A 17314-nucleotide genomic window follows, 5' to 3' on the forward strand; every position below is an offset into this window, starting at 1 on the left:
TGTATGTTTTAGACAATCTTGCAAAATTTTAATGTTTAATTAAAATGTTCGTAGACATTTAAAAATCAATATGAAAATCATTCCCCCGTTGTCGTTCGAATAAACCCTACTTTGTTTTATATAATTTTTATATTAATTTGATACAAATGGTATCAAATATAATTTGTAATCCGAGCGTCAATTATTCAAACAAAAAATAAACAAATATTTGTACTAACTTCTCAAATACACTCAGGGGAAAATTGTGCTTTAAGGTAATAATTTCCCCTTACAATATTACCTACTTGAAATATTCGTGTTTGTAAAATACAATACAAAGGCAACAATTTGAGGCATGAAGACTTTCGCTTTGCTATTTATAAAGTTTTGATGAATCTAACATAAATACTATAATATAATATGTAGTGTCAATAAATTCTTAGAACTTACGATTACGTCATCTGATTTTGATGATTTTGATGGGTGCGGAATACATCGCATAATGTCAAGACCAAATTTAGGGAATTTTAGGAATCGAGTTGTCCCGGGGGTTTTCTGGATCGTTTATTTAGAGGGAATTTTATTCTAGAAATTTAATTAGTTCTTTTTAATGCGATAATCAATACAATTTATATTAAGCCTTGAACTTAACAGCCTAAACTCCAACTTAGGGTGCTTTAAGCCTCTTTTTCGCTCTACGCCCTTGACTTGCGAACTGGTAGTAAATGTAAATTTACAATTAATTTAATTTTATAACGTTCATAAGTGTACTTGTTTACCTATATTAATAAAGATATTTTGATTGATTGAAGTGTCAAAGTGGATTTTTAATTGACATTTAGGAGTATTTAAAGTTGGTCCTAGAACATTCTAAAGGAGTTGGCATCACTCGTTGCTGAATTGTGACTACCTCACATTTTCTTTAACGTTTGATAGATTTTTTCTATATAATATAAATTGATTTGCTATCAAAATTAAATACCCTTCTAATAGTCTAGTATATAGTGGATCCACAAGGCTACGTTTAGTCTAAATCAATGTTCAATTTGGGTCGCATTAATATGAAAGTTAGAGTTTATAATAGCTTACCTCAGTGTGCATCGGGTTAGCTGTAATGGTGATGGGCACTTTGGCCGGCATGTATCCATTGCCACCGCCCTCAGCCGAACCTTTCTCTTCTATAAATAAAATATTTTATTAGATCTTGTTACGATGCCACTTTAAACTAGTCGACGTTGTAGACTCTGAAATTATTAGCCTAGCTTGGTATATTTATTCTACTTGCATAGGCTTTGTATGGGTTATTAATAGTAATCGAGCAACGCGCGCGTGAGAGATCCTGATTTTCTTAAGTATATACTTAGACAAAATAAAAATCGTATAAAATTGCTGTTTCTTTTCATTTTTTTAATAGATGTTATTTAATAATTTAGTTAATAGGCGTTATTTTTACACATACATGCTTAAAACTGTACTGTACTATGTATTTGTGTAAAATTTGTGATGTCATATTTTCTTGTATATATTTATGCATACGTTTATTTATTTATAACTTTATGTATAATTTATATACATATTTTTTCTATAACGCCGAGTGGTGGTATGTTACCACAAGACCATAGTCATATCACAGGCACCTCTGGACATCAATACGTGTTATATAAACTTGTAAAATACAAAATTGTGAAGAGGTAAATCACACACAGTTATTATTATTATAAATGTTTAATTGATTCAATTCTCAATAAAAATATAAGGAATAGTTTATATCTCGGACACGAAATTAAACACTCATTTAACAACTTGATTCGCTATATTTCATAATATTCAAGTAGGCCGGAATAATATTTACTATTATTTGTATAATATTATTTGTATTTGTAAAATTCGTAAACAACCAATGAGTCAAATCTTAAGAACATATTTGTATTTACAAAATTTTGTGGTTAAAAAATAATATCATTTTTCCCTTTCATTTAATATATTTAATTATGTACTACATGTCTAATACGATAAAACTGCAAGTCTTTAAGTTAGGTTTATATATCGCGATATCTACTACTTAAATAAAATATAAATAAATAAATCAGTGGCGCTACAACCTCTTTAGGTCCTGGCCTCAGATTTCTGAATCTGTTTCATGATCATTTCAAATCTAATAGGCAAGTAGGTGATCCTCCAGTGCCTGACACACGTCGTCTACTTTTTGGGTTTAAAACATGTCGGTTTCCTCACGATGTTTTCCTTCACCGTTCGAGCAAATGTTAAATGCGCTCATAGAAAGAAAGTCCATTGGTGCATAGTCCGGGATCGAACCTACGACCTCAGGTACGAGAGTCGCACGCTGAAGCCACTAGGCCAACACTGCTAAATAAAATATAGTAACTCCAAAAGCTTAGGACTGCTATTGTCCAGAGCAGGCTTTAACTCTGACAGTAGACGATGTCAATTAGGCGACTGGATGCCGCTCTTTGAACGTAGGATTTAGTCTCATTGAAATAAAGCTGAAGGTTTCACTTAAAGCACTGAAATTCGCAGAAAGTTTCATCGTAACATTTGGACGGCTATACGCTTATCAACCAAATATATTTAATTAACAGGTATATATTTATTTACACTTCATTACCTTAAATATATGTTACATATAAAAAGAGAGACATCATAATTTTGTAGGTCGGCCTTTATATTATATTACATTGCAAAGCCATTACATATTACAATATATATTTAATATATATTAGTATTATTAGTATCGCTTGTAGTGGCATGTAGATAATAAAATATTTATTGTGTGTGATATTTCTGGCAATAATTTTAGCTGATAATATGTATTAAATGTTGCAATTGAGTACAGTAAATAGATTTATTATATATATTTTATTTCCTCAATGTATTGCAATACTTATCATTGAGAAATGAAATACTATGTGAACATAAGCATAGATTTAATTAGATTTATGACATTAATTACAATAAAATGTATAGTATAATGTTTGTATGTTATGCGCTAATATCAGTAACTACTTAGAATTAAACAATAGCATATCTCATAGTAAAGAAGGAATACTACATATTTCACACTACCGTCGAAATACGCATGGTAGGTATAGAAAAATCTGTAGCTGGCATTATTTTATTCTGTAATTTTAACCACAAGCTTAAAACATTGTAACTTTTTGGTTATTTTAAGCATGAAGCTAATGCACTAGTATAATGAAAAAGCTCGGTGGTCGTTAAACACAATCTCAGTTGGAATAAAAGGGAAAGAAGACAGATAGTGGCAACCTCGAATAAAACTTAACCTTATTACTGGCAACTTGACACTTTATGGCACCTATTTTTGTAAGCTTTACGAGCGATAAGCATACTCAATACGAGTGCTTGTTTACTTTATAGCCCATTGAATCCGAATCCAAAAACGCAAAGGGAAATGAGAATCTGTATCGTCGGTCATAACATTCGTTCTCGAATACTCATTCGTTTATTCGTTCAATCGTTCAGTTATCGGCTCGCATTTTTTACAGTTGGCATTTATTACGCTTTATACTGTTCCCTTATCCATTCATTTGCTAAGCGAGTTAATATTTTACATAAACAAATAGCCCTGTTCAGGTGATTTACTCGCGCAGATGGGGTTTGCTTAGCCAGCATTAGATATGTACTCAACAAGTTATTTCGAAAAATACGCGGACGTATCGCTGTTTAAATTTTTAGAAGCTTACTTACTTATAAATAGTGCTTTTGGTTTACTTACTTGATTTTATATAACTTGTAGGTTTTACTTGTAGCTTCATTAAATATTTATTTATACAGACCAAAAGCTGTGGATCAAACGCAACTAGGGGTTAGATAGAGTCATCAGCTGCAAATCGGTTATGCATGCACGTCGGTTATGGGTTGTTTAAATATTTATTTAAATTTAATTATATACAAATTTTATCAAATAGATCAATAAATTTACTCATTCAAAATTATTAAATAACATTTTGTTATACAAAAACATAACATGTTTCACATATATATCAATGACCGATGTTTTTTGTACAATAAGGAATAAAGTTCAATTTTTTTAAAGATATTTAAAAATAGGATGGCATATATTATTACGTAAGAAACTTTTAACGCGCAAAAGAGTTGCGTTAAATGATAATGTAGTACGCGTCTATACGCACGTGAAACAAGGCTGCTAAAATACCTGAGTTAATTTCGGAATTACTCAAATTTTTACGTCAAAGGAAACGCGAATAGTTGAAACAGTTATCAAATGTAGTGGTTTGTATAACGACACTTTGTACGTGTACAATTAGATGGTTACCGAGTTGGGATCGTTTCGAGATGCAGAATAGATGTTTTGTCTTAATTAGAATGCGGTTTTTGGGTCGAACCATTTCTACGTTCACGGAATATTGTAATACAGTTTTATCGAATTGGCAAACCGGAAAACTGGCAAATGGAAGACGCTAGACACATTTACATTGATATTACCTACGAAAACACAAGGTTTTTATTAGTAGGGGATTATAGGCTTAACATCAGATGAGCCGTTAGCCCTCTCTTCTATAACAACTCATTTCGTTCAACTTCGTTCGTTCATTGGTCTTTATTTATTTGTTTTTATCATAATCCCTTTTTCAAAAAGGGGTATGCAGAGACGAATCTCCATTAGCTACGTCCTGACAAACCTCTCTCGCTTCATTCACTTGCATGACATTCGGATATACTTTTATTCAGCACCTCCTGAATTTGGTCCAGGTATAAACGACTATCAAACCTTGCACCATCCACGGTTGCCTAAATGACTGTAATAAGCCGTTGATCTTATAAAAATGTTTTGTAGTTCAGTGGATAGTTTTAAAGGGATGTCTTACTTAATTATTAAATAAATAATAACTTTCAGTTATTACGGATAGCAAGTATATTGTGTGCCTTCTTGACCGAATTACTTATTCAAACCAGATTCTCCGAACACTGTATGACGCTTAAACGATCAAATTAAAAATGCCAATTAGGACCTATAAAAGTTATTTTTCTTAGGGCCTGTTTCACAATGGCCGGATTAGTTCCCAATAAGCAATTTATTACTTATTGGTAGGATTAACAGTATTTTTGCGTTTCACGACTGTCAGATAGCGCTATTCGTCATGAAACGCGAAGTATCTCATTCGGAACTTTTATCTTTCGAATAATTTATGTGTTGCATAGCTATTTGGTACTTTATCCATACATTGTGAAACAGGCCCTTATAATTTTAATGTTCAAACCGTGTTAGTTATATCAGTCGAATTAATTTAACATTTTGTTTATATAAAGAATATTAATTGTTATATACAGTAGTGATTGTATTGTTCCACATATATGAACCACGGAAGACGGTACAGATACCGGCAAACTAGAGCACTAAACAAGGGAGTGGGGCAAAGTTGTCGCATCGTATAGTAGCGCAGGAGGTAAACGTCAACTGATTACCAATAACGCGATCGACACGTCACTAAAGTCTTTTTAATATATTCTATATTTAAAAAAAGATAGAATTAATTTCTTGTGAATTGAAGGTAGAGTAGACAGTATCGGTGACTCCAGCACTAGTAATTCCTCGTATATCGTGATACAACTTAAACACATAGTTTTATGAATACAGAATTTTGGTACTCAAATACGAAATGGTACATAAAGTCTTGAATTTCAGTTCAAACATTGCTACTTGTGCAGTCACAAAGTAGTTTTAATTTAATCTTCGTGGCAATCTTAAGGTTGTTCTCGAATGCAAATTTGTACTACAGTCTTAATAGACTGTTTTTATTCTATGAATACTTTAGTGTTTACACCACCATTGCAGGAGGCTTATCTGATGTTAAATCATACTGCCGCCCAGCATGAAGAACTGGTACGCTCTTTTCTAGGAGGACACTTAGTCGAGTTTATTTGAATGGAGATTTTTTTGTGTTTACAAGGAACTGCAATGAATGAATGCATTACTAACAAGGCTCTTATAAGTTGTGGTTTTAATGTTTTTGCGTTTAATGCAGCGTAACAAAACATTTTAATACTCTTTAACAGTGTTGCCAACGTGGGGCCGATTTCCCACAGGGGGCAAATTTGATTTTTAATAAAAATATCAGATTTTTATATGTAAGATAATTAACTTACTGTGTTTCGTGAACAATTGCCTAGTCATTTAAACCTATCATTTTAGTCCCTCAGTGAATAATACAACTTTTAATATAAAATTTATGTACGTTACATATGAATTTTAGAAAGGGTTCTCTATAGACCTATATCGCCTTATTTATAAAACTTTTTATAAACCTCGAACACATAAAGAATGTTTACTTATTAAATAGCCGAATATTTTGTTCACACTAAACAAAATAAATGATAATTTATTTTTTTATATTATAAAGTCCTTTTCACGAATAAAAAGCAAAAAATCGGAACTAAATTTGTCAATTTTGACATATCGATAATTGTCGTCACGTTTTACCTTGGTCGGACACTTGAAATTTGATTTTCATATTGTTAAAGAGTGGTATTAATAATTTTCTGCCTCGATTCCCTTTGATTCGTTTTCGTATTATATATAGTTAATGTAACAGGTTTTATTGTTTTTTTTTATTGCATAGATTATATCGCGGGCTCTGAGCGTGGCGACCGAATCAAGAAATTCCGTAACGAAAATAACCTAACACACGATGGCATAATATGTCTATGTGTAATAGGTATGGCTAATATGCGTTAGAGCGGGACAGAACGGATACTGCGTCTCACATCGGTCTGGCGTGATCGGTGTCGTAGCGCAGGTGCGTTAGAGTGAAAAAAATGACGAGATCAGTGACGTGTTGGTCTGGTAGAGTGGTAGATTGAATTAATATCAATAAAAAAGTACATACATATATATATATATATATTATTATTATTAATTATTATATATATATATATATAATAATTTATATATTATATATAATAATTAATAATTATTATATATATTATATATATATATAATAATTATTAATTATTATATATATATATATATAATAATTAATAATTATAAATGCATAAGTTGATGAAAAATGCTATGCAATAGCTTTACCGCGGCAGTCCCCCAGTGCCACACGTTTATTTTTTTTTTTATCTTATTTTCTTAGTATTTAAATATTAGTTATATATTTTAATATTAGAGCAAGAGGTAATTAATGGTTGCAAGTTCTTATAGAGATTAAAATACAAATAAAAACATGGCGATTTAAAAGACAGACGCAGAGTTTATTATCCCTTCTGCGCCCTTTACTTAATAAAGGACAGTGTTTGTAAATTTTTAGTATTTTTGTTATTTGTTTTTGTTTAATTAGTAATTGTTTTGCTTCGTGTTTGTTTTGTTTAACGCGAAACGTCGGATAAATTTAAAATTATATAAAATAATTATAACTTTACAATAATACATAGCTTCAATCCGGTAAAAGAGTGACATCTTTCATTGTTATGTTTAATACTTGTTTAATAGTATTATGTGGTTCTTTTACCAATGTATCAGTGTGCCGAGTATTAAAAAGCTTATATCAATATAAAAAAAATAGAAGCACTTATTTCTTTACTTCATAAGTGTACGTAACAACTTCTTTCTTATCACGCCCTCAATATAAACTCAAATATATTTTTTTATTAAGTTTAATTAATTTAACTCTTCAATTAAATTTCATCATCAAGAGTTTCTAGCTATATTGTTTGTTATGGATAGATAGATTTAGGAATATAAGTTTAATTTTTTAATGTTTTTATCTAGAATAGTTGGTGTGGGATTTTGGAATTCTATCGTATTAGTAATTAATGTTAAGATAGAAAAATGTAGTGATAAATAAAAAAATAAATAAAAATAAATAAATCATAATTGAATTGATAATTTCTCCGCGCAAAAGGAGTACTTCAAAAAATGGGTCTTAAATAAGACCTTAGAAAAAATAATTACTTGACGCTGGCCGCCGGCTCCGCTTACACAGCAGCAATGTAACAGCAAGTATGAGCAACAAAGCTGTCGCCCCAACTATCCCACCAGCTGTCACCAGTGTGGTGGGACCCTCCTCTTTGACATCCTCAGTTGGGGATACGGTAGTGATTGGTTCGGTTGCTGCAGCTCTTAGAGTTTTCGCAACCTGTTAGGTTTTAGGTTTAATAATTTCTAATTTCATACTTAATGGTTGCATATTTGTCTTAAAATGTAGAATTTTAGAATACAATTTGAGTCATATCATTATAGTGAACTCTTTATTTTATACCAGATTGTGAATCAGATGATTTTTTTAAGACAATTTCTGTTCGCTACTATCATAATATAAATAAGATTATTTAAATAATTACCAATCTAGAGCTAAATCCCGATGGCGCCTGCGTAGTATAAGCTTGTAGTTTGAGCTCGTAGGCCGTGTCTGGCGCAAGATGTGTAATAGACACGCTACGAGCAGTACCTTCGACGTTTACCTGTATAATTTATATCAAAATATGTCAAAACTTATAAGTTTATACAAAATTTAATCAAATGTGTAATTTAATTATAAAGTGATACTATAAAGAGCGGATAATTATTCTTAACATAATATGTTAAGAATAATTATTTATTTATTATAATATTTATTATTTCCGAACTTTGAAACTTAATAAAATACAACAAAAATTGAATTTTTTTGTAACACAAAGTTTTTTTTTTAATTTTATGACTAGATATCTTGGTATATCAAGAAAAGTAACTAAAAGTTATTAATATTCGAACCAGAGCAGTATTGGCCAAGAGGCTTCAGCATATCACAGGGTTCGATCCCCGGCTAACCACTACTGGAATATCTGTCTATGTGCGCATTTAACATTCGCTCGAACAGCGAAAGTAAATCCTGAGAAATCTTGCCTTACGCCCGAAAAGCCGACGGCGTGTGTCAGGCACAGATGGCTGATCAGTGATCACCTACTTGCCAATCAGATCAATAAATGACCATGAAACAGAAACATAAATCTGAGGCCCAGACCGATAAAGGTAGTAGCCAATTAAAAGTTAAGAAAACGTTCTATATCCCAAAATAGCCCCGGAAATTTTCGTGGTGGTGCTTTTAGAATATCCCACCACCTTGAACCTATGATCCTACCCAAAGGACTCCGTCTATTACCTTATTTCTTTTGATATAGACATCCTGTACTAATTTATGTATTCAATATTTATAGGTCATGGTACATCTGTAGGGCTTAAGAATAACATTAATATACAGGGTGTAATATAGAAAAAAAAGTATTTTAATGCCATTTCTGTATTTATCTCTGAGTTTTAATAAACACGTAACTTCAACTGTATAAGATGTTTAATTTCTTTGTTTTAGATTTCTGAAAATAACCTAACAAATTCTTCAACACAATGAGCCATAATTCAAGCAGTACAAGAAATTTTACCTTTTCATAAGCCCCGGCCGAGGATACCGCTCGGAAGTACACGTAGAAACCTTCCGCCTCCACGCCACCCTCGCTTGACCACTGTACATACATCATTTGTTATACGTTTAAATATGAAAAATTATAATAGGTACAGATACCGACAAACTTCTTGAACATTAAAAGTGGGGGTAAGTTTGCAACCGTCAACCAATCATGCGATCGATACGTCACTCTATACCAGCGATACCTAAATTTAATATCAAGTTACCTAACTTTAAAACCTTACCTAAATTTAAAATCTAATATTTTAGAAATAACTGACACGCACTAGGCTTTTACAACTTTATTAGCCAATATTTAAACAACTCACGGTCCAATTCAAGTGTAAGCTATGAGGCGACAACGCGACCGCCATAGCGATGTTCGGTGTTCGTGGACGGTTCCCAGAGCCACCACGCCGCAAGTAGAACTTGGGGCTGCTTCGTCCTAACTTGTTGTCCTGGTTCGAATAAACGGCTGCTATGCGGAATCTGTGGATAAAATGTTACACGTTACAAGATATTCACAAAACTAATTTTACCTATATAAAGCCATAGACAAAATATACATTTATATCATAACTTAAAGAGGTAGGCAGAGTGCGTATCCGTTTCTCCAGTGTTAACCCACAGTACTCCCATCTTAGTATTACTAAAATATATAGAAATATAAGTGTGAACAAAGTTTCGTATTTTCCTATGGTTGTAATTGATCGTCTCTGTCTATCAAATTGTATTTGTACTTAGATAGATGAAAAGAGATAAGTGCTTTAGTAAATACGGTGCAATAGGTTTATTTAATGAAGGGGACAGAGTTTTCACTGACCCCGATTGTTTAAAAGCACTTAAGTAAAATGTCAAGTTAGCTTAATAATATTCGCAATTATATCCATTAAATATGTTCATTTACAACGCATTATGTGACATGTTATAAAACATTTCTATATTTTATAAAAATGTATTCTAATTAATATTTATGTTTTCTTGAATATAGATGTAGATTTGTTTGAATATATGATATTGTTTTTTTGTTGTTTTTAGTGTAATTTCTACAGTGTACTGGATGAGGGACCTGGATAAATAAGAATACTCTATTCTGAAGATTTTCTGTGGAGTCCCGGCTGTTTCATCAAATTACCTTTGTTAATGGAACTTTTCGAATCTGGTTAAATAAGATTTAATTCAAGGTTACCTTTATAATTGTGTATAAGTTACAATTTATCAGATTTGGAACGGTTTTGACACGATATACAAAGAATTTAATTTCATTCACAAAGGTAATAATAATAATAGAGTACAAAATGATATAGCAAATAATAAGGAGGGTTCGCAAGTGTGTTGCAGGCCTTTACATCAGTTAATCCGACATTTAATAAAAGCTATAACATGATTGTGTAAACTCTATATTTTGATTTATATAAGTCTTTTTAAAAGACAACTGTAAAATTAAATCAAATTGGAAACTGGATAAATGAAACCTTTAAATGGTACAAAATCCTTGGTCCTTTGAGATCTCTACACAAGTTTCACTGTAAGTTTTCTATTGTATTAGTATTAATTCACTGAAGTATAATACGAGTATAAAGATATATTTGTAATTAATGTTTATTAACTACAATTGTTTTACAATTGAATACTAGGAATTAATTCATTAATTAACATATGCTTTGAACAATTATAATTTGAAACATAAATTAAAATACCGTGTTAGAACATGTCCACTTTGTAATTAATAATTTTTATTTTTAACAAAGGCATATTATTAAAAACACGCCACCTATACAAAGTATGAGCTAATCACATCAGCAAAACACGATATTTTCACAATAAATGTAACAATCTTTTTGTTCTTTACTTCGTTTTGTTTTTAATACAGACAGTGACAGGCAGTGTTTTAAAATCCATAATGTTTTGTGAAATGCTTAAAACGACGCGTTACCGCAAAACTAATTAGTAATTACCTATTGAATAGAATTTAATTCGTATTTCAGTGTATCTGTTTGATTCAATTATGCTTGTTTGTATCACATGATATAGTTGTGGTAATATTTCAATTTGCAATGCCTAAAAGGTTTATATGCCTAGTGGTTAGGTTAGCTTTGCCTTGATCTGGGGTCTTGATCTTTGATCTTGATCGTAATTGATCTCTCTATATGCAATATAAGCCTGGTTTCCTTGGGTAGAATGCTTGGCGAATTCCGAGACCCTTTCTTAAGGGCTGTGAAGGGGTGAGGTGCTTTCAGTTGGGGGTCTCTCTACACCTCTGAATAGGAGAGGGTTTTGAGTATATCTAGCTCTACAGACGTGCACATGTGCGTAAACGCATTTTCACCTGATTAACAGAATCTTAGCCTTGGTATGAACATTGGATACTTAATTTTTTCAGGGGACTGAAGGCAAATAGTCTTGCGTGTATATTGCACAGGACACACTTGAAGACTCATATCAGCTTGAAAATACCTCTTGTCAGCTGGTTTCCCATAAAAAGGTGCCCCATAGAAAAGTCATAAAAAGGTCTCCCATAGAAAGGATGCGAACAAATGAAGGTACTGCTGCGGATGTGGGAGAGGAGTGCCTCCGCCGAGAGGTAAGAACAGTGCTTCATCTCTGGCCAAATTTTGACTTTTACTGATATTCGTTTAACATTTTACAGCTGATATATTTAACGAAAAACAATTATGGTCAAAAAAGGAATGTATTATATACCATACAAAGAGAAATAAAATATATTAGTTCAAACCTGGATATTTTATTTTCCTTAAAGCCGTATAAAATTAATAAACAATTAAATATACCTGAATGATTAATTAGATTTAAGTGTACAGTGATATTAATTTGATGATGATGATGAATAATTTTGTTGTTGTTGTTGTTAATACTTACTTGTAGTACTTATCAGGCACTAGTCCGCCGATATCATACGAGTTGGTAGACGACTTGATGTCGTCGGTGGCAGTTTTCCAATTCACATTCGACGAATTTGTCACCTCCCGGTATTGAACCTGAATTGATATATCAAAATAAATGGCGCTAAAACCTCTTTAGGTGTGGCCCTCAGATTTCTATATATGTTTCACGATCATTTTTTTAAATCAATTAGGTGATCAGCCTGTGCCTGACACTAATAATAAACTACATGTATGTCTAAGGAACGTTAAAACACACAAAATTGAATACAGACCTTTTCAGTTATGAACCTTCACAATAAGTATTCCTTTATTTTTATTATCGATTCTAATTACGGCTGTGAGGGTACTTTTGTTCTACCGTCCATTGCAAATATAATTGTTGTGTTGAATTATCGAATCAGTTATATGTAAACCGGTTATTGCTAAGATAAATACTGGTCTGATGATCCTTTAGGGATTGAACCATATTACATTGATTAAACGAATTCAATTAGTGTTTATTCGTGCGTAAAGCATCAAAATTATTGAGATATTTTCGGATACATTCAATTTATATTAATAGACGAGCATATCTTATGTTAAGGTATACAAGTTTGTAATTATAATAATTCAAGTTTGTAAATATATTTCTAATTAACGGCAAACAATGTATAAAGTACATTCGTATACATGAAAAATAAAACATTTTTATGAATGATGGCAAATGTATTTAAATGTAAAAGATATTTACCTTGAAAAACTGTATCGGCAGGCCGTGTTTTGAATGTGTCCAAGAAACCATAACGCTTTCATCAGACAGTCTTGTGACATTCGGTCGCGTTGGAGCTATAAGAACCGCTGTAAAGAAATTTCAATGAAATACAATGTATTAATGATAAATGTAATGATGATGATCAATGTAATAATGATACATGTAATGATGATTAATGTAATAATGATAAATGTAATGATGATAAATAAAATAGTATACAATTTAAAACTCGAAATATTAATTGGATGGATGTGGAAAATTATTCAAGTGAAAGTGAATTTTTTCAAAAAGGTTTTCGTTTCAAAAATACTTTTAACTAACTGTTTCTTATTTAAACATTTCTGGTCGGTTTAGTTACCAAAAACAAAGCTATGTTTGGAGTGTTTTAAATCATGGAAACATGTTCTGCATAATCTAGTAAGCTACTGTAAGCCTGTGCAATTTTGGTCGTATCGCCTAGCATATGTTCCATAAACAAAATCACAGGCCTGTATCAATAAATATTCATGCCGCTTTAGCGCCATTTTATAAGCGAACTAAAAACTTATAAAAATGGTATATATCTATTAAATTGTACTAAAAATTTACTGGCTGGAACATAGAAAGCATTATAAGGAACTTGTCTCTGCACGGATATTTCATTCGTTTTGAAGAAAATTTTACGTCATCCTCTGAAAATGCATTTCTGAACAACCATTATGTATTTTTCGAAAAGCCAATGATTAAGTAAAACAGTCTTGCTGCCCTCATCATTGTAAAGTTATTGTATTTATTTATCTACTTACAGCCCATGCATGGCCAAACTTAGGCTAAAAACACTAACATACATACATAAAACGTACTATATATATTAATATATAGTATATTATTTGATATTTTATTAATTATATATATATAATAAGCTGTAAAAAGTCAAGTGACGTGTAGCAGTGGGGTATACTGGACTAAACTGGTTTTCAGGCTATATAAGCACGGCGCGCTGTATGGTCGGGCGCACTTCTTCGACGCTCGCACTAGATATAGGACGTTACTATTGTTGTTAAATTTGTGGTTAATTTCGTGTAATTTAATTTGGTTATTTTTAGTAATTTTATTTGTTAATTTCTAACTTCAGTAGTGGGATTCGTTCTCATTTCTGATTAGTTTAAATTAACGCCCACGTGGTTTTATTTTAGTCAGTTTGAAACGCGAGTGATATACGTTTAATAAAAATAATGGAGGGTAGGCGGTGAACACGTAACAAAAAGACGGTGTGCCCGTCGGGCTTGAAGAAACGTTACAGTCGATATTAAACCGTCAACCGACGCAAGCGACTGAGCTATGTCCACCAGTGGTGTCACCACAACTGTGCTCAGCAACACCACCGCGAGGGGGTCGGCCCTTTGCACCGACATGCGCAACACCATCGGATTTGCTGCTTTCTTCCTTAAGCGACACTCGTTACCACTTCATACTTAATCAGGTGACCGACAAACTAGTAAGTGCGTTGAGCACAATTCTGGTAAGATCTAACTCTATTTATATTTCTAATTTTGATCCGTCTTTCAAATATTTTGATATATGGTGTGAGGAGGAAGACTCTGCGCGGTTGTCTAATTATTGGGATGACCGTGAGTGCTTATCTCTGATTGGATATTGTTTGAAAGGGGATGCTAAAGTGTGGCTAAATGAGTGGCTTAGTAATGATCATAGTTGAGAGACAACAGACTCTGATAGTTATCTCATGTATTGCGTGTTGTACGAGGAATGAGTGAAAAGTTAATTGTCGCAGTAGTTATTCGGGGTATTAAGGACCCACAAGTTCGCGCCGCCGCGACTTGTGCTAATTTATCATCGGAAGGCTTAGTTAAATTCCTCTCATTATATACCAAGCCCCTAGAACCGCGCTCTATAATACAAAATCACGTTAAAAGGCCAAATTTGCGAGATAATTTCTGAAAACGAGATAATTTTCAGTCTAATATTAACTGTTCATGTTTCATGTAGGGAAATTGGTCATATACAAATTTTGTGTCCTAAAAAAAAAAACTAAGTATGAATCCGCACCAGAGACTCAATCTACAAACAATTCAAGTTTAGAAAAAAGGTAGTTTTCTAATATCAAAATTATTTGCACATTTTGTAAGAAGGTAGGACATAAAACGGAGGACTGTTTTGTTCGACAGCGTTCCGAGTCGAGCGGTAGGCTAAATTAGTTATAGTTTACCGCCCTTATAAAATGTCGTATGATGAAAAATTACGCGTTAGAGATATCATAAAAGATGTGTTAAATCAATAAATAATTAGAGATAGAGATTTGTAAAGAAAAAAAGCGATTCAGATAGGCTTTGTGTCGACTTTAAACTTAAAACTCAAAGGCAGTTGGAATACCCGCTTCCGTTAATTGAGGACCATATTGATTGGCTAGATAAAGCTACCTATTATATTTGCCTTGATATGGCTACTGGCTTTCACCAGATAAAATTAAATAAAAAAATCGACACCACTCCCGAGATTCGTAACACCTGAGGGTCATTATGAGTACATAAAGATGCCATAAGAATTAGGTAATGCACAGGTTGTATATCAACGAATTATATCAAATACGTTACGATTTTACATAGATTAGGCAGAGCCCTTGTGTGTTGTAATTGTGTATATGACGTATTATTACCTAGTAAAACAATAGAAGAGGGTTTAGGTACATTACATGATGTGTCAGAGATGGGGGTAAGGGTAAGGGACCCAGGCAGGCTTTTCCATTAATTTAAAAAAAAAAATGTAACTTTCAGACTACAGAGATCGAGTATCTATGCCGAGTCATTAGCAATGGTCAAGATATGAAGACATCGTGCATTGCGAGGTTGACTCGCAAGGGTGTGCATTTCAATGGCGGCGATTTTGCATTTGTGCCAAGCTGTTGGTAAGCTAGACTCCTGTATGCGCGGACCATATGTGGTTTTAGCGACGTTGTCGCAGGACAGATATGAACTAAAATTAGTCGCTGGTTCTTATGGTAAAGCTGCCGCGGAATACATGTTGCCCTGGCGCGGGGAATGGACCCCTGATGTGTGTGCCGCATTCTTTGAGAGTAAGTAATTTTTACTTGCCTTTTCAAAACTTATGTATGTTGATAAATGTTTGTGAAAACTGTCATTTTATTAGAACTGCTTATCATATAGGTAGTAACTATTTTGGTAAAGACCTGCGGGAGTCTTGTGTGATAGTAATGGAGTCGCTCTTACTATCAAAAGCAATGGAGTCGCTCTTGCTTAGTGTGATGTACAGTAATGGAGTCGCTCTTACTGTTAAAGCAATGTAGTCGCTCTTGCTTAGTGTGATGTACAGTAATGGAGTCGCTCTTACTGTTAAAGCAATGTAGTCGCTCTTGCTTAGTGTGATGTACAGTAATGGAGTCGCTCTTACTGTTAAAGCAATGTAGTCGCTCTTGCTTAGTGTGATGTACAGTAATGGAGTCGCTCTTACTGTTAAAGCAATGGAGTCGCTCTTGCTTAGTGTGATGTACAGTAATGGAGTCGCTCTTGCTATGTAAAAAAAAAAATGAACTAATGTTGTGTCGAAAGTAATGGATGCGCTCTTACTTTCGATGAAGTTATGTTAATTTAACGTTATAATAACAAAAATGATGTAATTTTTAGGTGGCGCTGATGATGACGATAGTCCTTCACCACAACCACCGCACGTGATACAAGAGTCATCAGCAGGTCAAGTTTCAACATGCCAACCTGCCTATCATCACACGGGCGAGGACGCACCGTCGTCAGGAGAGGCCGAATAAGCTGTAAAAAGTCAAGTGACGTGTAGCAGTGGGGTATACTGGACTAAACTGGTTTTCAGGCTATATAAGCACGGCGCGCTGTATGGTCGGGCGCACTTCTTCGACGCTCGCACTAGATATAGGACGTTACTATTGTTGTTAAATTTGTGGTTAATTTCGTGTAATTTAATTTGGTTATTTTTAGTAATTTTATTTGTTAATTTCTAACTATATATATATAAAACATCAAAAAATAAAATACAATTGAGTTAATAACAACGTACAAGGCGCGCTAAATTTAACGAATCTTTTGTAACTATATGTAGTTTGTATTTATTATTTTTCAACAGTCTGCGACCCCTACTTGACTCGATCCGGTATTTAGGAATTGACATCGAGTGGGATGGTCGAGTCGCAGTAGTAGTAATGTAAAATACACATGTGTATGTGAAACCTACACATGAGCATTCTTCGA

At 33.0% G+C, this 17314-nt stretch overlaps 1 protein-coding gene across 1 annotated transcript in view; it reads right to left on the bottom strand.

Annotated features, from left to right (window-relative positions):
• LOC110998252 (interference hedgehog) overlaps positions 1 to 17314 on the bottom strand; it is a 76807-nt gene that overhangs the window by 2968 nt on the left and 56525 nt on the right. Inside the window, exons 10-16 of the mRNA XM_022266839.2 lie at positions 13062 to 13168; positions 12306 to 12424; positions 9755 to 9914; positions 9403 to 9483; positions 8329 to 8448; positions 7940 to 8123; positions 1069 to 1157 (exon numbers count right to left, since the gene is read on the bottom strand). Of these exons, the coding sequence (XP_022122531.2) occupies positions 1069 to 1157; positions 7940 to 8123; positions 8329 to 8448; positions 9403 to 9483; positions 9755 to 9914; positions 12306 to 12424; positions 13062 to 13168 (860 nt within the window). The remainder of the gene's footprint in view (positions 1 to 1068; positions 1158 to 7939; positions 8124 to 8328; positions 8449 to 9402; positions 9484 to 9754; positions 9915 to 12305; positions 12425 to 13061; positions 13169 to 17314) is intronic.

Source organism: Pieris rapae, chromosome 19, assembly GCF_905147795.1.
Source record: "Pieris rapae chromosome 19, ilPieRapa1.1, whole genome shotgun sequence".
Lineage (NCBI taxonomy): Eukaryota > Metazoa > Arthropoda > Insecta > Lepidoptera > Pieridae > Pieris > Pieris rapae.